General features: G+C 37.4%; 1 protein-coding gene across 8 annotated transcripts; it reads left to right on the top strand.

The window, feature by feature from the left end:
* The first annotated feature begins 2,197 nt into the window (after positions 1 to 2,197).
* On the top strand, positions 2,198 to 18,369 carry LOC107695465 (POU domain, class 2, transcription factor 1-like). Of its 8 annotated transcripts, none has more exons than XM_016495381.1 (14): positions 2,198 to 2,276; positions 6,486 to 6,551; positions 6,879 to 6,970; positions 8,493 to 8,672; positions 9,575 to 9,707; positions 9,803 to 9,894; positions 12,852 to 13,025; positions 13,261 to 13,402; positions 13,707 to 13,852; positions 15,060 to 15,242; positions 15,337 to 15,442; positions 15,517 to 15,859; positions 15,969 to 16,057; positions 17,120 to 18,369. In XM_016495381.1, exons 1-14 carry the CDS (start codon positions 2,231 to 2,233, stop codon positions 17,401 to 17,403), a joined length of 2,076 nt encoding a protein of 691 aa, XP_016350867.1. In that variant the 5' UTR covers positions 2,198 to 2,230; the 3' UTR covers positions 17,404 to 18,369. The 8 variants fall into 8 exon arrangements, with proteins under 8 accessions (XP_016350867.1, XP_016350863.1, XP_016350861.1 ...); XM_016495377.1 differs by having other exon boundaries at positions 15,969 to 16,069; XM_016495375.1 differs by having other exon boundaries at positions 13,698 to 13,852; positions 15,063 to 15,242; positions 15,969 to 16,069.
* The last annotated feature ends 1,381 nt before the right edge of the window (positions 18,370 to 19,750 follow it).

Genomic DNA, 19,750 nt, shown 5'->3' with positions numbered 1-19,750 from the left:
TCAACCAATCAGATTTCAAAGATGGATCTGTAATTTCTTTACAATTTAATACTACTTAGTCATAATATTAGAAATGAAAGGGGTGTTTGGATGATTTGTAAATAACCTAGTTTAACAGTTTGGTCAAATTTATCTAATTTATCTAAACAAACAAAAAAGCATATGATTCTTAAAATTCATGTGGTCATATAGGCCTATGTACTTGGATCTCTCTCTCTCTCTCTCTCTCTTTCTTTCTCTAATAAAACTTAGAGGCCAATTACATCTGTTACCACTGGAAAAGTGAGTGTTTAGTCTCTCCAAACACGATTTATTCTGAAACTGGTCAACACAGGTGCCACTCATTCAACACAAGATATGGAAATGTTATGACCATGCATGTCAAAATGAAAGAGAAAAAATACTCTGCTCGTCTTTGTTATGTTGGGATGTAAATTTTAAGCAAGTTGGCACTCAGTCGTTGATGAATATCAATCATGAACATTCTGATAAACAGTTTTGATAAACAATCTGTCATCAGCTGTTTTTTAACAGTCACACTAACATGTTCTGAGCCACTTTACACTGTAAAAGCCACAAGTAGCAAAAATACCACACAAATGATACAATTACAGATTTTTTAATGTTACACATAAATTGTTTATACAGGAACAGTTGAAAGAAGCAATGAATCATATTCCAAAAAAATTAAGTTATAACCTGACATATTATGACATAACATTGATGTTTTATATAAAGTCTTTAGGGCCATAGGCTATAATATGTTGTTTTTAGATAAATTGCTCAGAGACCAACCAGTTGGACGGAGGTTATGTACAAATCATCCAAGCACCCAATTCTATAGGCTGCATTTCATTAACATTGCAAAATATTATTAAACTGGAACGTTTTAAGTGCGCGCACTCTCTCCAGGCGAGAGCAGCGTGTATCTGAGCGCGCGAGTCCAGTTTTGTGCGAGAGCAAAGGAAATCCGAGCGCGAGCAGAGAGATTCGCGCTCGCGCATTATATTAATGTGCTTTCGCGCTACAATAATGCGCTCTCGACATTTGTCATTAAAATAACGCCATAGTTAACCCCAAACAAACTGGGTGTGCGTTCCAGCTGTGGTGCATTGCCACACAAGACCAGCAGATGGTAGTGTAGGAGACATAATTGAAATTACAGGCACTTTGTGAACAGATCATTTTTCCATTTGGCAAAGAACTATTCATCTTTACCAGACAGCATGCTCACTAAAATCTCAGCTTCTATTTACTGCTCAGCTGTGCTAGTTAACAGACTTGCTCTCACTCTTTCTATATAGGCTATTTCATTTAAGCCCTTTTATTGTTTTCGGGTCATTTTAGTCAGATTTCAGTAAAGAATATGCCATTAATATAATTTTTTGGTAACGCAATCAAGATTTATAATCAAGAAAAATACCTAAATAGACTTTTTTTTGTAAATATAAATTTGCTTTTATAAAAGAACAGTGTTTTTTTTTTTTATAAATAAAGTGTTTACTTCAGTGGTGTTTTACAGTCATATTTGACCTGTAAGTAATGAAGCAGTCATGACATTTTGGTCTTTCAGTATGTCATACAGCTTTATTTATTATTATTTTATTGTATTATTTTATTACATATTAACTTGTAGCAAGATGTTATTTTACAAACAGTTGAATAATACATTTTTATTTGATAAAATATGAGATATGTGGTTAAAATTGTGATTAAAAGGTGATTAAAATTAATTTGGAAAAGGGACACTTAAAAAACATGAAAAAATATAATATAACAATGTATGATTGTCTTGAATGCACATTAAATGTATGTATCATCAGCCACTGGGCCGTTGTAATGTCTGCATTAACGTGATGCAAACATATTTTACCTACAGAGACAAGCCAATGCATTTGAAATGACCTTCGGCTGTGGTAATATAGACCACCCATTCATTTCTTTTTTTTTGTACATTTTTAATTTCAGTAAATTTCCATATGACTTCCTTTTTTTTTGCATATGACCAATAACGCATGCAAGGTCTACATGTGTCCAAAGTCAAAGTGTATTTAAAAGTTGAAAGTGTAATTATGGTTTAGGATCAATGTCAGCGTCTCCTTCGGAGGTGGTCGTGGGCGAGTTCAGACGCACTGATGGAAACTCTCAGATCTGCCATGCTGATGCTGTGAGTGAGTGCATCGGTGAGCCTCTGTATTGTGTTTTGAGGATTTGGGCTTAAATATTCAAAATGGCGGACGGAGGAGCAGCGAGTCAAGATGAGAGTTCAGGACCAGGTAATCATTACTGCATTTTACATATTCATATTCAAACACTCTTTCTCTCAACCCAGAAAAGCGCGGTAGGGAAAGCGTAAACAAAATACTCAAACCCGACGTTGCAATCATATGCACCCTTTAAATAAACGTATCGGGGAATAATTCTCTGTCTGTGCGACGGTGAAACTGGCGATGCAGTGCGACGGCAAATTAAAGGAAAAATGCCTCCTTTGTGTGATTAGAGCAGTCGCGTTACATATTCATACCGCCACCGAGAAATCGCCGCTTTGCATATTTTATTAGTCATAATCGGCGACAGCTCGCGGGGTTTTGCACTGTCCCCGGTCAGAGGTTGTTCGAATTTTACAGTTAATCATAACTAAAGGCTGCTGTGTGCATGCTAAGCGGCTAATGCTACTCCGGCGGCTTTGTGTTGCTGTATTGCGCCGTGAGCCAATCCCACATATAAAGCTTTGAATATTCATTCGCTCACAATCAGCCGGCGTCTGCGCAACATGTTTACAGTGAAAATATGAAAGAGCAGAGCAGCTGGGTCATGCTTGGTGTACAGTTAGGACACGGCCTGATTTTTTTTAATGCCTATTCTCTTGCCTTTTGTGCCCATTGCAGGCGTGTAGCCCTGTTATGTTATTCATGTGGGCCTTCTAGAGTTCAGAATGCGCTGTTCAGCATATTCTATCAGAATGAATCCATTTCATTGTAGAAGGATGGTGGAACGTGCCAAAATGGAACTCTGAATGCAGTTTATACAATGTATCCAGTGCAGTTGTTACAAATTGATACTTTGTAGCACAGCCAGTGTTTCTGTAACATTGTATTGGCGTGTCTGCTCAAGGAGATGCATGTAGGCATTATGCCAGCTTTATTTGCTAGTCTAATAGGTGATCCTCATATAGAGCACACTCAGATTCTCCATTATTATTCCAGAAGCTGTATGCTTGAGTATTTAGTCATTTTACTGTGTTTCATCATCCGTGAACAGCCAAAAAAAGTCAGTTTTGCTATTTTATTCTCTTGTGACAAATAGGCTTTAGTGCTTTAGTTATCATATTGCTTCCAGTCATTAATATAACTCTGTCTTGTATCTATGTTCAAATCACAGATATTCAGAAATTTTGGTGTAGTGATAACCTAATTACTAATAGGTCTATCACTGCTATGATTAAAATGATGCCAGGATTATTTTAGTGTTGATTATTTTCTCTTATAATATTTTCTAATGTTTTGAATAAACTCTTATTTTTTTAATTCAAATAAAAAAAAAAAAAATTATGTGCTTTTGTAGTTTTTATTAGTTTTGATCATTTATAGAGCTAAATTAATTTTTGTTTGAGTCATTTAATACTTAAACTTATTTATTTCAGTTAGTTGCCAAGGTAGCATTTCTATTTCTAATTAAAACAATTTTTTTACACTTTATTTCAGCTTAATTTCATTTATTTCATTTAAAGTTTTAGTTAACAGTAACAACATGACGCATATCCGGGTTAAATATTTTGATCATATTGCCCACCCTGTAATACTGCTTTTATACAGTAGATCCCATAATGAATTTAGATTATATCGTATCGACCGAAATTAAGAAATATATCGTGATATAAATTTTGGCCATATCGTCCAGCCCTAGACTAGAGTATCTTACATTTAAGGCAAAACAATGTCTTTGCTCATCAAATTATTAGAAGACCATAGCTAGCTGTTGAAAAATGATATCATAAAACTTGTCACCCATGTCTCACTACAAGAGAAACTTGGGGAAATGTACCAAGTTTTTTTTTTTGTTTTTTTTTTTTTTTAATCTGCTTTGAAATCTTTTGTATCAGCCTTCTCTCATTTAACATGAATTCTCTGACTACATCAGATTTATTTGTAATTTACAGATTTGTTTGTAAATTAAATTATCATATAATCGTTTGGCTTTTGATGTGTCATGAAGGAGTCAGGTGTAACAGACGTTAATTTTAAACTGATAACATTTTCACTGTGTAGGGCCTAGAGAGACAATGACATGCTGAAACTTGTTTGTTTCCTGTATCCACAGCTCATACCTATAGTGTAAATTACCTGCATGAATCCTTACTTTTATTTTTGTAGTAACTGACACTTTTCAAACATAGTAGTGAAACTTCATGGCATTTTGCGTCTCTCTTTGACCATCTGTCTGTATTTTTTTCTCTTTTTTTGCATTTTTCTTCATGCTCTGCTGATGTGAACATGTAGAAACAGTAACAGTCTATTAATTAAAGTGATTCTAGACCTAAAATCAAGTGAGAGCTTGTGGTTTTTGCCTGCCTTCAAAAATGATAGAACAATCCTCTTTGTGCTTCTGTGTGGCAGATTGGAGTGACTTCATATTGTTTTCTCTTGTTGTCCAGTTAAATGGATTTATCATATTGATATTATATGATAATAATATATGAGAGAAAATAATTATGGCCTATGAATTGTTTCCATCATACTATCAAGCGTCTTAAATTTTTCATCAGTTCCTCTCGGAGTCTGAAACTCAAATTTAATGTTTTCAAATGCATAATTTGAATATGAATTATGTGTTCCTGCTTGCTCATAATGAAATATTGAAATAATTTTGTCCTTAGTGCTGAATTTATTATTAATGCTGTTTAAAAATTATAATATTTGCATTAAATTGAGAAATATTTTCTGCTAATTTGAATATTCCTCTCCAGGTTAGTTTTACCATTTAACTAAATTCTTGCATGGTTTTCACGCAAGTTTGCCTTTGGATAAGAAGTTGTTTGGTAAATTTAAAAAACCCAGATATAACCTATGAAAGTGGCTTTTTTTTATTTATTATGCTAGTCTTGGTAGTCTTATAATCCTGCTTTTGTTTGGAAGCTTTTGTCTGAAAAAGTATTTTAAGTGTCAGCAATACATCATTTTGGATAGGCTGATTTCTTTATGCTTACTCTGTCAGATCTTTGTTCTAATATGTAAATCTTTGTTGTAATTAGGCCAAGATCTGAATATATCAGTTAATGAGGTGCACAGTTAATCTGGATATGCAAAGCAGACTTCATGTTCCTTTCCAGACAATACGGCTACAGAAGTCACAGAATTTGATCCGTGAAGTGTTTGGGCCACATGGGGCTGTGTGAATAGGATGGTGGAGAATGGCAAGTAATTTACTTCCTGAACAGCTCCATCCGCAACCTCTGGTGCTTAAGAAATGCTTCTAAACGCAACCTGCTGTCTTTATGTCCAGATACAGACCTCACCGTTTTAAGCGCTTTGATTGCATTGACAGAAAGCTCACCTGTTTCACCTAATTTAACCAGCACTCCGTAGGTAATTGGGTTTGTGCATTCACACTCTGGATTTTTTTTCCATTCCTCCTTTTTCCCTCCAAAGAGAACCAATTAATATGCTAATGAGATGATAAATATTTATGAACATTTAAATTATGGAGAAAGCTCTCAGAGCGCCGTGCGAAATGAATTGCTTGCAGGACTTCAAAGTGTTGCTCGGATAATGAAGTGAGGGAGATTTGCATATGGCTTTAATCAGCTGCATACTGATTATGCTTTTTTACGGCACTGGCAGCTGCTTCGCTTCTGTTCCGTTCCAGAATGAAAATGAACTTCTTCACACTCTAGTTATGACAATCGTGGCACAGAGAGAGCGAGAGAGAGAGCAAAGCAAAGCAAGCCAGAGAGACTGAGAGAAAGGCAGCCACGGTTTCAGTGAAGCTTAGCTGTGCTCTGGACGTGTGTTGTTTTTCCACTCTAAACCATTTAGTTACACAGAAGACTTTGCTTCTGAGGGTTGTCTGCGAAAGGGGTGCTAAGTTTGTTGTGATGCTCGTAGAGACTCTTTACAAGGCAGATGCAGCAGCTGCTGGTGAGCGATGTCTGCAGTCAGCAACAACATTTTAAGATCTGTTTTCATATCATATAGTGATGCTGTGCTATCTGGAGTTGGGTAGTCACCATGTTTGGTTTGGTAATTTACTCCATTCAGTTTTTTAATTTTCTCATATTAAAACATCGAGACGTTCTGTGTAGTCAATAACAGGTTAAGTAGGAATATTTTTGAAGTGTTCGGTTGAAAAAATATTGGGTCATATGGTTTGAAATCAAAAATTGGAATGGATTTATTTTTTTTAAATGCTTTCTCACTTTTGGAAGTCACTGAACGATTGGTCTTTGAAGAGAAACTGAAAGTCCGACCTTCTTCTGTCTGCTTCAGATTCTAGAATGAGTAATCCATCGGAAACAAGTAAATGTGCAATGGAGAGCGGGGACGAAAGCACTGGTGAGTTACCCAAGGAACCGTTGGCTCTATAGAGACTCGCATGTTATGTATTTTCTCCAATAGTCTGCTCAGATCTTTTGCCTTGATCTTTCTAACACCGCTTTCTTTTACATTTGCGTGAGTGAAAGACTATCAGTTCACAATTTTATGTTGTAAAGGGTCACTTGTGCAGTTTTGACTCAGGTTGAACGTGTAGAACAACGTCTCTCAATATGTGTCAAAAAAAAGTTTGAAATAAGAAAGGCCATGGAGCTGAATAACTTGGTTTAAAAGACCTTTTTGTATGGCTCTGATCTATTGTGGCATTGACTGCTTTTCTTCTTCCAGGTGCCCAAACAAATGGACTGGACTTTCACAGGCAGACTGTGCAAACAACAAGCGCAATCACCAACGCACACGCACAGGCCTTGCTCCAACAGGTATAATCTTTTTCTCTGAGCTCACACACACTTTGTGGTCTGTGACATGGATGAAAGAGCTATAGGAATTTAAAGATGTCCCCAGGGCCCCTGTCTGAGTCACTAAACTGCCACTGTCTTGACCTGTGTGTGTGATTATCATGTTTCAGAGTGACTGCTGAGGCTTTCCACCTGATGTCATGCATTGCTCTGTCTATTTGAAAACTATGTATGAGATTTGTCGTAACTCTGAACAACCCTCTACATTGCGAGTAAATCACTCGCATATGCGACTAGCTAAGTAAACGTGTGTGTGTAAAATAGTATATCAGTCTGGCGAGTAAACAAAACAATTTACTAGCCAATGGCGATTATATTGCCAAGGTGTGCGTAGAGGGTTGCTGAAGATTAGAGATTTAAAGCACAACATGCTATCTCTCAGTTACAGGGGAAATTATTGGGCCCCCATATGCTAATTAGCTGCTCTGCAGTTGCTCGGAAACAGATGGTTGAGAATATGCAAATCTATGCAGAATTTACATGTACTGCATAACAGTTTCGTTAATTAGCATACCCGCTTTGCTCTCCGCTTGAAGTCTCAGTAGGCTGCGGTATATTTATCACCGTACATGAGCATCGAACAAGTAGAGGAAGGAGAGGAATTTTTGGGATGGTTTTCATCTGTATTTGCTTTCTCTGCCCCCATTTCCACATAGATTGAGCAGAAGGTAAAAAACCCTATTTATTCATCCTTATTTGAATTCTACTACCAAACTGGAACATTTAAACCAGAAAAAAAAACATGAACCATATTGTGCAGTAGAGTAGATCAGTGCTTGTCTGCTTTTTCAGCGATCTTGGCTTCGAAAGTGTTTTTCCCCATTCATTTTTCCATAGAGATTTTAAAAGTCATTGTTAAAGAGTTATAAGCCACGAACCAAACCAGCCAGCCACTAGGTGAATCAAAATATTAAACTATCAATGTGGTATATACATATGAGCTTGTTATACTGTATAGTGACACGCAGAAATGTTACTGTTCTGTTTCGTGCACGGATTATGGATTTTGGGAAGCATGCTTAAAATCATGCACACTCACATGAAGATTTCAGTATGGGTTGATTTAATTTACATGCAGTTGGTCACCTTATGGGGGCGGACACGGTGAAATCCTGTGATCAGCCAGATAATACTCACTTTATCCTAGTCCACCCATTCACCAAACTGCTTATTCTTTGTAAGGTCACGGGGGGCTGGAGCCTTTCCCTGCATCTCGGGCCACAGGCGGGGTATTATCAGTCACTTTAATAAATATAAACCGTTAATAAATGTAATTAATTAAACTGTAAATAGCACATTTCAACAGTGGCAACATCTGCAACTGGCATTTAGTAAATAAACACGCAGAGTCCAGGGTAAAGCGTTGTGAATAACAGGTTAATTTCCACCTTGAGAATTTTATGGAAATGGGCCTATAGTGACAAATGTGGTCATTAGACATTAAATTAATTCCTCTCTTTGTCTCTCTCTCTCTTTTTTCAAGTTGACTTTTACTCCAGCGCAGCAGCAGTTATTTCTGCAGCAGGCTCAGGCTCAGCTCTTAGCAGCAGCGGTGCAGCATTCAGCCAGCCAGCAGAGCAACACTACAGGAGCCAGCATCTCTGCTTCTGCTGCCACCCCCATCACCCACATTCCCCTCTCCCAACCCATCCAGATCTCACCTGTAAGAGAGCCACGGTTTCATTCATCCGAGTCTCTGAAATGGCCTTGTATTATTTAATTCTATAACATTTTACATTTTAAATGTAAGATGACATTTCATTTTTAAATTTTGAAGTAAATTATCATGCAGTGGTTTAATGGTGTTTATGCCTAGAACTGAATTTTCTAGTCCTGTTCTTTTCATTGTAGCAGCACTATTCAATATGATGTTTATCTTTCAGTATGATATCATTTGTATAAATTGTTTCTGTAAATGCAAAATAAATGGATTACAGATATTAGCGAAAGTAAAAAAAAAAAAAAAAAAAGAGTAATTGCTCTATTAATTTTATTACATTTGATACATGTAATTGCTAATAAATAATTCAAACTAATTGTAAATTAATTGTAGAGCTAAAAAAAATATATATTTTTTATAAAAACTTTTTATTTATTTTAATGTTTAACTTTTTTTTTTTTTTGCCCTGGCAGTATTGTCACTTGCCCTCAGGATGTCTCAAGTGACAGAAGCGACGTGTATTTTTAATTAACATTAATATTTAGGCAAGTTAAAAGGGATTTTGTTCTCCAGGCCCTTCAGCTATTTATACGAAGGAAGCTGCATCTGAACTGAATGGAGAATCAAAGTATCCAAAATGAAATTGTTAAATCAATAAAAAAAATGGCATTTCCACCAGGATCCAAATTGCAGAAAACACTATATCATACCTAAATATTTTACTTTTGCTGGTTATGGCAAAAGCAACATTTATTTTTCAAACAAAATCTAAAACGTCCTTACTGTTGAACACCACTCATTTTAATTGGTGAGGTTGTCATGGCAGTCATAGCTTAACTGGTGCACTTGGTATAGTGACACATACTAATGTTCTTCTCACTCTGTGTTTGTATGGAACAATACAGCAGTTACAGCAGCTGCAACAGCAGCAGAACCTCAACCTGCAGCAGTTTGTGCTGGTCCAGCCGGGTCACCCCATCGCAACACAGCTGCAGCCCGCGCAGTTCATCATCTCGCAGACACCACAGGGCCAGCACAGTGAGTCCCATGTCATCTTAACCTTCTCGGATCTCTCCATCCCTCCATGTGATCAGCCTATCTGATTGTTTTGTCTTTCCTCTTACTCTAACCAGGTCTCCTGCAGGCCCAGAACCTTCTAACTCAACTACCTCAAAGCCAAGCCAACCTCCTGCAGACCCAACCAAGCATCACACTTGCCACACAGGTCAGGGGCATCCCATTCACCCACTGGATCCATTTTTATTAGTGCTGTCAATCAAAAAATGTTTAACTAATTAATCGCACATTTTTTTCTGAAATTAATTGCGAATAATCCCACCTAGCATTCAAGTTTTTAAATATGCTTTTATGTTGCAATAATTTCACATGCAATCTTCAAATTAATGTAGAAACAACATAAAGACAGTATATTTTTAATATTTGTTTAATGGCAGCTTTTTATGACTGAAGGAGAGCATCACTGATACCAATACTGCTGATGTCTATGAGTTTTTTTTTTTCATCACAGCAGCTGGGTTATTAGGTTATTTTGGCTGCTTTAAGAGCTGCAGCTGCTGAACATGACGTGGATCTGACACGCATCGTATTTTCTCACAACTCGTTACCTTTTCTGGCTCAGTTCAGGTCTTAAAGTCTCTACTAATGAGCTGACGAGTTGAATCGGTTGTGTTAGATGAGGGAGACAGTAGGGCTGCACGATTGACAAATCATAATTGTCGATTATTCCCTTGAAATTGTAATTGTGATTATTAATTACGATTACCACAATTTACATTGAATGATGTTTATACCATTGTTTAATACAACTACATGCCATATTGTTATATAAAAATAAAAAAGCTGAAAACACTCTAAGTGAAAAACTTTTAGTGCTTTTCTATAGTATTAAGCCTCAAATGTCAACTATACATCGGATTGGTTTCTTTAAATTATAAAAAAGTAAAAATATGAATTGTATTATAATGTTATACTAAAACTAAAATTAAAATAATGGGAAAACCCCTTAAGATAACATGCAGAAAGAAAGAAAAAAGCATCATAAGCACACAGAATAACATAAGTGGACTTTGAACGATTAATTGCCGCTTTGAACGATTACGTAATTGTGGCATCCGTAATTATAATCGCGATTAGAAATTCGATTAATTGTGCAGCCCTAGGAGACAGTGCTGGGCTGCTCCAGGACAGTTTTGAAAACCACTGCATTTCAGAGACGTGTTCTTAAATGTGACTCATGTATAACAAATACTTACATACATGCACAGTTTTAAGGCAGCTTTGATCGCCTTTTTGTTAACTTGATGACTTTACTGATGACATGACTATGACATTGCATGCTTGTAGGTTCTTTCGCGCTTTAATATGAAATGATACAGGCTACAGCGTGCGCCGCCACATTTGCAATTGAAGAGCATGTGCTACAAGCACAGTGTAACAGCTGACAGGACAGGAAAATTCGTTTTTACTGACATACGGCCTGACAACATCTCATCTGACCACAGTTCACTGTTGTTCTACTGAAGCTCCCTCATCACCTGCACCTTTTCCGTGCTCGTTTGACTAGCGCTTGGCTCTGAGGCGAAGTCACGTCTGAGGCGGAGTGCACGTCTGAAAAGTCTCCAGTTTGATGTGGTCGTAAAGATGTTCTGCATCTAAATAAATGAAATTCTTGTCAAGAAAAAAAAAACGACAGACGCAGCAGTTGTGAGTGGGGTGGCCAACCCTAGCTCCGCCCCTGCATTAATTGCGTTAAGTATTTTTAACATGTTAAACTGAAACAATTAATCGCCTGCATTAACGTGTTAATTTTGACAGCACTAATTTTTATACATGATCTAGATTGTAGAAAAAAATAAATATTTTTAACTTCTACAAAAGAGTGGATTTGCATGCATTCCAAAACCGGTGCTAATGCAACTGCTGAAAGTCTTTATAGATTGCAAACAGCACTGACTACAGTTTCTTGTTGTTTTTGTGATTAAGAAGTTAGAACCACTATTATTTATTCCAAGTACACTACCGTTCAAAAGTTTGGAGTCAGTATGTTTTTTTTTTCCCTGTTCTTGAAAGTATTTTATGCTCACCAAGGCTGCATTTAGTTACTCAAAAATACACTGAGACTGTGAAATATTATTACAGTTAAAATAACTGTTTTTCTATTTTTACATTTTAAAATCAAATTTATTCCTGTGATGGCAAAGCTCAATTTTCAGCAGTCTTAAAGGGTTAGTTCACCCAAAAATGAAAATTCTGTCATTAATTACTCGCCCTCATGTTGTTCGAAACCCACAAGACCTTCGTTCATCTTCTGAACACAATTTAAGATATTTTTGATTAAATATGAGGGCTCTCTGATCCTCCCATAGACAGCAAGGTAACTACCACGTTCAAGGTCCAGAAAAGTACCAAGATGATCGACAAAGTAGTCTGTGTGACATCAGTGGTTCAACTGAAAAGTTATGAAGCTACGAGAATACTTTTTTTGCGCAAAGAAAACAAAAATAACGACTTCATTCCACATTTTCGTCTCTACTGTGTCACATTGGACGCGTGTTCACGACAGTATCATGACTCGAACGTGTGGCGGCGCTGACCCAGATCTGGCGTAATGACGTCATCACGCCGGATCTGGGTCAGCGCCACCACACGCTCGCGTCATGGTACTGTCGAGAACGCGCATCCAGCGCTGGCGCCGCCACACGCTCGTGTCATGATACTGTCGTGAACGCGCGTCCAAAGTGACACAGTAGAGACTAAATATTTTTATTTGGTGCTGAAGAAACATTTCTTCATAATGTCAATGTGAAAAACAGTTGTGCTGATGAATATGTTTGTGCACACCATGATACATTCCTCAGAATTCTTTGACGAATAGAAAGTTCAAAAGAACAGCATTTATTTGAAATCTACATCTTTTGTAGCATTATAAACGTTGTACTGTCACTTCTGATATATATAATGCATCCTTGCTGAATAAAAGTATTATTCTTTAAAAAAATTACTGACGCCAAACTTTTAAATGGTAGCGCATATGCGCAAAAAAAACAGTTCATACTAAATTTTCAGTTGGACCGTTCCAGTTTTCACATTTGTTTCTTTAAAAAAAAGAAATCTTTCAGCCATTCTTGTTTATCTCCATAATTTTCTCCTTGCACTTCACAGCCTGCTACACCCACACGCACGATAGCAGCGACCCCCATCCAATCCCTTCCTCACAGCCAGACGACACCAAAGCACATCGACACACCCAGCCTGGAGGAGCCCAGTGACCTGGAGGAGCTAGAGCAGTTTGCCAAGACCTTCAAACAGAGACGTATCAAACTGGGCTTCACGCAGGTAAACGGGGGGGTCTCACAGTTTGCGTGTTGTTGCGTGCTGTTGTTGATTTCAGTGTTCAAAAGTCTCTGATGGTGTTTAATCATCCAGGTCATGACAGAATGTGAGAGAGAGTTCATTTGTGACTTCTAATTATTTGAAGACAATTCACCTTCAGTTGAGACTCATTACGTGACTCTGCCTGACATGTTCAGAGTTTAAAACTTCTTTCATGCTATTGTTTTTCATGTACCAGGGGGATGTTGGTCTTGCCATGGGAAAACTTTATGGAAATGACTTCAGCCAAACCACCATTTCTCGCTTTGAGGCCTTGAACCTGAGCTTTAAAAACATGTGCAAACTGAAGCCTCTGCTTGAAAAATGGCTCAATGATGCAGGTATGTATTTTCTCTGCTCTGAGCCATTTCTCTCATTTACCTTCCTCCCTCAAAATAACATTGCGTATCATGAAGAATGTTAGAAAGGATATGAAGATTCCTGTCGCATTCCTCTTTAGTTTTGGAGTTTCTATCAGGGTTCTGCAGGTCTCCGCTCTCTTTTCTGTATGTGTAGAGTGGGTGTTTTTTGACTTAAGTTATGTTACTAAGTAGTACAGCTGATGCTCTGAGGCACATCTGCAGTGCTGTTTGGCACAGGTGCTTATATCACTCCTTTGTGCTTTTGTGCGCGCTGTTTGTGCAGAGAACCAGACGTCTGACCAGGCCTTGTCCAGTCCCGGCGCTCTTGGCTCGGCTGGGCTGGGCTTGGAGGGCCTGAACCGCCGCCGCAAGAAGAGGACCAGCATTGAGACCAACATCAGAGTGGCCTTAGAAAAGAGCTTTCTGGAGGTGAGCGACATCTCACATCAGAGCTTATTTGATGAGCCATTATTAACGTTTTACTGGCGCAAAATCTTCCATTTGTTTTTATGTGATGGAAATATCAAATAAATGTAAAATTTGTGTTTATTAAAAATACAATTAATATTTGTTGTAATTCAGTGTATTTATTTTTATTAAATATTATTAATATTCATATTTTCTGTCATTTATACACAGATTTATATTTTATTATTATTAATTACTTTATTATTTCAAAATAATTTATTTTTGCATTATTAATATTACGTTTTTTGTAAACGGATTAAAAATATTATTATTATTCAAATATTTATTTTTATAATAATTTTTTTTAATAAAATATCATTTTTATTTATATTATTAAAATATTAATAATTTCCTATAATTCAGTTTACACATTTATATTACATGATATTATTGTTGCCTATTATTAGTAGTAGTAGTAGTGATTTTTTTTATTACATTATTACTACTACTTAATAATGTTTTTGTAATTGTTTACACAGTTTTGAATTAAATGGTATTATTTGTACTGTAGCTATTAGTAGTAATAGTAATGTACTTTATTACATTATTATTAAATAGTGCTGTCAAATTATTAATCGCGATTAATCGCATCCAAAATAAAAGTTATTGTTTACATAATACATGTATGTGTGCTATATATTTCAGAAAAATAGGTTGTTTATTTATTAAATATATTTATTTATTATATAAATTATATGAATATAAATATAGACATGTAAATAAATACATGTAAATATTTTCTAAATATATACTGTATGTGTGTATTTATGTATACATAATAAATATACACAGAACACACATACATGCAAACAAACACTTTTATGTATGCGATTAATCATTTGACAGCACTATTATTAAATAATAGTCATTATTATTATTAATAATAATACAGTGTAATATAAAACTCTGTAAATTGAGAACTACAGGAAATGTTTGCGTTTGTATGTTCTAACTTCTTACATTATCAGAAACAGAACACCCACAACATTCAGCCCCTTCTTTAAGAAACCGTACATCCAAAGACCCTTGTTTAAACATTTGATATTGTCTCAACTTCAAATTTTCCAGCTGAATTATTTCCTCCTCAAACCTTGGACTGGAGGCTGGTAGGTCTTTGGTGATTTGTTTTTGCCATAAGGGCGTTTCTTGTGCATTTGCCCTTTTCAAGCAGAACCACAAACCTACCTCTGAGGAGGTCACCATGATTGCGGACCAGCTCAACATGGAGAAGGAGGTGATCCGAGTATGGTTCTGTAACCGCAGACAGAAAGAGAAGAGGATCAACCCACCCAGCAGTGGCAGCACCGTCAGCACTCCTATCAAAGCAATCTTCCCTCCCACCACACCTCTGGTACACGACGTGCAAACTGCCTCCTTTCATTCAACCCTACAGATCTGACTACTTAAAATAGCACTAAACCTCTTCCTTCTTTCCCTCGTTTCAGGCACTGAGTACAGCAAGTCTTGTGACCAGTAACACACCGACTACGATGACTGTAAACCCAGTTATGCCTCTCACCAGCACCAGTGTCTCCAGCATCGGTTTTACTGGTAGGCAAGAATGCCTAAAAAAACGCCTACAACTTTGCTATTGTTCACCTCACAAGAGCCTATTCTTTCTCCAGGCACAACTATTGGCTCAGCTACCACTAACACTGCATCGGTCATCTCTACTGCACCTGTGGTCACCACGGCAGTATCCTCTCCTTCGATCAGCCCTTCCCCCACCGCAGCGCAGATGTCCTCCTCAGAGCAGGCTTCAGCTCAGGAGATGGTGATAGCAGTAAGTCAGGCACCTTCCTCCTTAGCGACAACTCTGTGCACTGGGCAGGTGATGGTGGCGGCACCCAGCCTCTCAGCCGCTCTGCAAGGAGCCGCCCAGCTGCCCACCAGTGCCAGCATCGCTGCCATGGCTGCAGCCGCAGGCCTCAATCCTGGCCTTATGGCGTCCTCACAGTTCACTCCTGGGTAAGTATCATTTTAGTTCTCTGAAAGAGCATCAACTTCAAGCTTGTGATTGGACATCTGTGTGTATATATTGTTAATTCTGTTTTTTTCTCTGGTGTTTCCTTTGCAGCGGAGCTCTTCTAAGTTTGGCACCCGGTGGTCTTGGAAGCGCTTTGAGTCCAGCACTGATGAGCAACAGCACCTTGGCCACAATCCAAGGTGTGTGGAGCGGCAAGTACACTTGAATTTATATGACTCTGCATGTGCTTATTAATCTTGGTATCACCAGCAAGATGAATGTCTTATAACACATGTTTTAGTGGCACTCTACTCTTTCAAAAGCTTTCCACATTCAACATATTTGCATAAAATTCAAAGACTGTAAATGACTTATTTGTATACAATGAAAATATTGTAAACAACATATTTGCAAAAAATGCAAGCCTTTTTATATTTAACTTTATAAGTTCATATAACCATCTAAGTGCATTAGGTTTTGTGGATTTTTTTAAAACTCTTTAATAGATAGAAGATGATGGGTGATGATGATTTTCTGCTGTGGCTCCAGCACTTTGGAATGCTCTGCCATTATCTGTAAAATCCTAATCAAGCATGGACATTTTTAAAAAGGACTTAAAGACTTACTTTTTTATCAGGCTTTCAGCATTTGATTGGTCAGGACAATTGTGAATGACTTGTCTTTTATTTTATGTTTTGTTCCTGTTTTAAAGGTGTCATATGATGCTTTTTAAAACGAACAGCTTGTAACACTCCAAAGAGAAAGGAAAACTTGAAATCGCATCATATGACCCCTTTAATGTTTTGTTTTTTGATCTTTATTATATACTGCTTGTGTACAGCACTTTGGTCCATTTTTATGGTTTTGAAAGTGCTTTCTAAATAAAGGTTGAGTTGATGATGATGATTAATATTATTTTTTATAATAATAATAGTGTACTTCATTATTTAATAATAATAATATCGCTGTCAAATCGATTAATCATGATTAATCGCATCCAAAATATAAGTTTCTGTTTACATTATTTACTTGTGTGTTTATATATATATATATATATATATATATACACACACAGCCCTAAATAATAATATAAAAAGAACACATAAAACACAAAAAGAAAACGAATAAAATTGTTCTTAATTCTAACAATATTTATTATTTTATTTTCAATGATTAGTATAAATTAGATTTGTATAGGCCACTGCTCTATGTTTCAATATTTTGAACACCTGGAGTTAAAATGTTGTTTTATGTCTCTTTAGCTCTGGCATCTAGTGGCACTCTGCCCATTACATCTCTGGATGGGAGTGGGAACCTGCTGTTTGCCAACACCAGTGCTGGCAGTACCCCGAACCTTGTGACAGCACCGTTCTTTTTTAACCCTCAGAACTTGTCACTGCTTGCCAGTAACCCGGTCAGCCTAGTGTCTGCGGGAGGGGCCGCCGGAGCCCTCAACCTGCACATCACCGCCGATGCCCACCAGAGCGCTGTTACCACGGCAACTATGCCTGCCTCCACCATCACCACGGCCTCTAAGGCCCAGTAAAAGCTTTACCCACTCCTCTCCTCTCCTAGACCCCTTTCCTCTTTCTAAGTTTTTCTTTAGTCTCTTGCTACCACCAAAAACAAACCTACTAAATAGGATTTCATGTTGTTTTAATGTTATTGTATGTCCTAACTTTTCACATATCTTTTACAACTTAATCTGTGATGTTTGGACCTCATTGATGGGTTGACTTCAACCAAATCAACCTTAAGAGAATGTTGGCGTCTCCACAGAGCTTGCATCAGGAGAGCAAAAACCTCCCTGGACATTGTGCCAAGTCTCTGTGTGACTCAAAGACAAATTTGTTTCAGTGAACTCGCTCTTTTCTCCCATTTTCACATCAGACCTCTTCTTCAGAGGTATTTCTGAAATGCTTTTAACCAAAAAACTTTGTTTACTCTGTGTTGAATGATACCTACTTACTGCTGACAGTAACCTCCTCATTCTTCTGTCTATGATCTAATCTCTTTTCACTGGAGATCCTGCTTTACAGACGTTCCTGCCCCCTGGAACGTTTCCTTTTAGATGTACATGACTTATTTTTGTCAAACAGTGGGTTAGCTTTATGTCCAGTATCTTACTAACTTGTGGTTACAAGGCTTTAAATGGAGTAATAAGCGGCTGTGATGCGGTTTCATTGCTTTTAAGGAATCGTTCGACAGGCCTTTCTTTCTTTCTAGTGAAACACTTTCAGATACTGTTTTCATATCATTTTGTAGTTTACTCTGTAGCAGAAGACTAGTCTGGGTCTGAATCCTCACCCAGTAACGGGCTCACTTAATGCTAAAAGCTTTAACGAATTATGAGATGATTCGTCAAGGAGAGAGCTTGCAAGTCTTACGTTAGCATCAGGACTGTGTAACCACGTAAGGTAAACCTCCTCAAGGTCTTCCTAGCATGGGATGTACTTATGGTATCACCACCTGATTGTGAAGGTGAAGGTCAAGCAAGATAAAGTTGAGGTGGATGAGTTTTTTGTTTTTTTAGGGTCTTTGATTTTCTACTTGTGCACAGTACCTGTACCAAAAAAACTGGATTTGAGAACTGCAGTCTGCTCAGTTTTTAGCAGAACTTCTGTCACGCTTTAAGAGGTCTTTATTTCGGAGGTCTTTGTATTGCCTCTATTTCAAGATATACCAAAAATCTTTGTTATACCTGTTGCTGTATATTGCTACTGTAGCGTAGTTTAAGCCTAAATATTTATGAGCGAAGGCTCTCGGTAGACCACAGGAAATATAATGCAATATTTTGATCTTTTCCAAAGACGAAAACGGAGTTTTTTTTTTTTTTTTTTTTTTTGAGATGGCCGTCCCTCCTCAATTTTGTAGTGTCAGTGAATTTAACCAAATAGATCTGAGGCGAGAGCAAGACGTGATGCTACAGCATAGGACCAGTTTGAGGTTTGGGATTGTCCCTTCTGCTGGTCAATGATGAGGACTTTGAGTGAGACATATGGGAGAGTCGTCTTCCCATTCTGTTCAGATAATTGAAAATTGTAAACGTGGAAGTAATGCAAGTGTGTTCTTACCTGACAAGCTTTTTGAATATTTTCCCTCCTTTGTAGTTACAAGGTGCCAGATTCAGTCCTCCGTAATCTGAAATCAGGGACATCTCTGAATTTTACAGAGCCCCTTGTCCCTTCAGCCCAATGTGTAGGCTATACCATGGAGGACAGTAGTGGGCCTGGAATATCTGTTATAAATGGGTGAGAACTTAAATAGGGGTTTTAGCTGGATGGTCTGTTTTGTTTTTCCCTACCAATGTAATGCAGCCATGATGTAAAGCTTGAACCAAAGTCGATTTCTCACTAGCTGCTGTGCCTGTGTGGGCCAGTGCAATGCTGACCACACTTTCACTACTCACTACTGACAAACTTTACCATCTATTACACATCTTTTAAACCCTACTCTTTTGACTTGCATTGTCCAACAAATCGTGTTCCGCTTTATGAAGAAATATAGCTTCTCTAGCGCAGAGCTAACTTGTTTTAGCTCTCGATATCCAAGCATTTAACGATCCAAAGAGAATCTTAAGGGCCTTGTGTTTAAGTGCTGTTGAGATTTTGGGAGTCTGTCCTTCATTCATGGTTTCCTCACCTTCTTGGTGAGTCTTTGTTTTTTGATGTAATATCAAATGCATTTCATTGAATGAATAGCAATAGAAATTTCAAGAGTCCACCAAACTCTTAATTTAAATCCAGAAGAACCTGTGGAAGTGCAGGTGGCTCTGAAATGGCTTCATATGACAAGGGAGTGGATTTTTAGTATTGCATTGGCACATTGTCTAGATTTGCTTTTTGTTGTTGTTTTAAATGAATGATGCAGGCAGGCATTCTGGGAGAATTACA

The sequence above is a fragment of the Sinocyclocheilus anshuiensis genome, unplaced genomic scaffold (assembly GCF_001515605.1).
Source record: "Sinocyclocheilus anshuiensis isolate Anshui unplaced genomic scaffold, SAMN03320099.WGS_v1.1 scaffold562, whole genome shotgun sequence".
NCBI lineage: Eukaryota > Metazoa > Chordata > Actinopteri > Cypriniformes > Cyprinidae > Sinocyclocheilus > Sinocyclocheilus anshuiensis.
The sequence above is the reverse complement of the archived record's forward strand: the minus strand, read 5'-3'. Positions and strand labels throughout refer to the sequence as shown.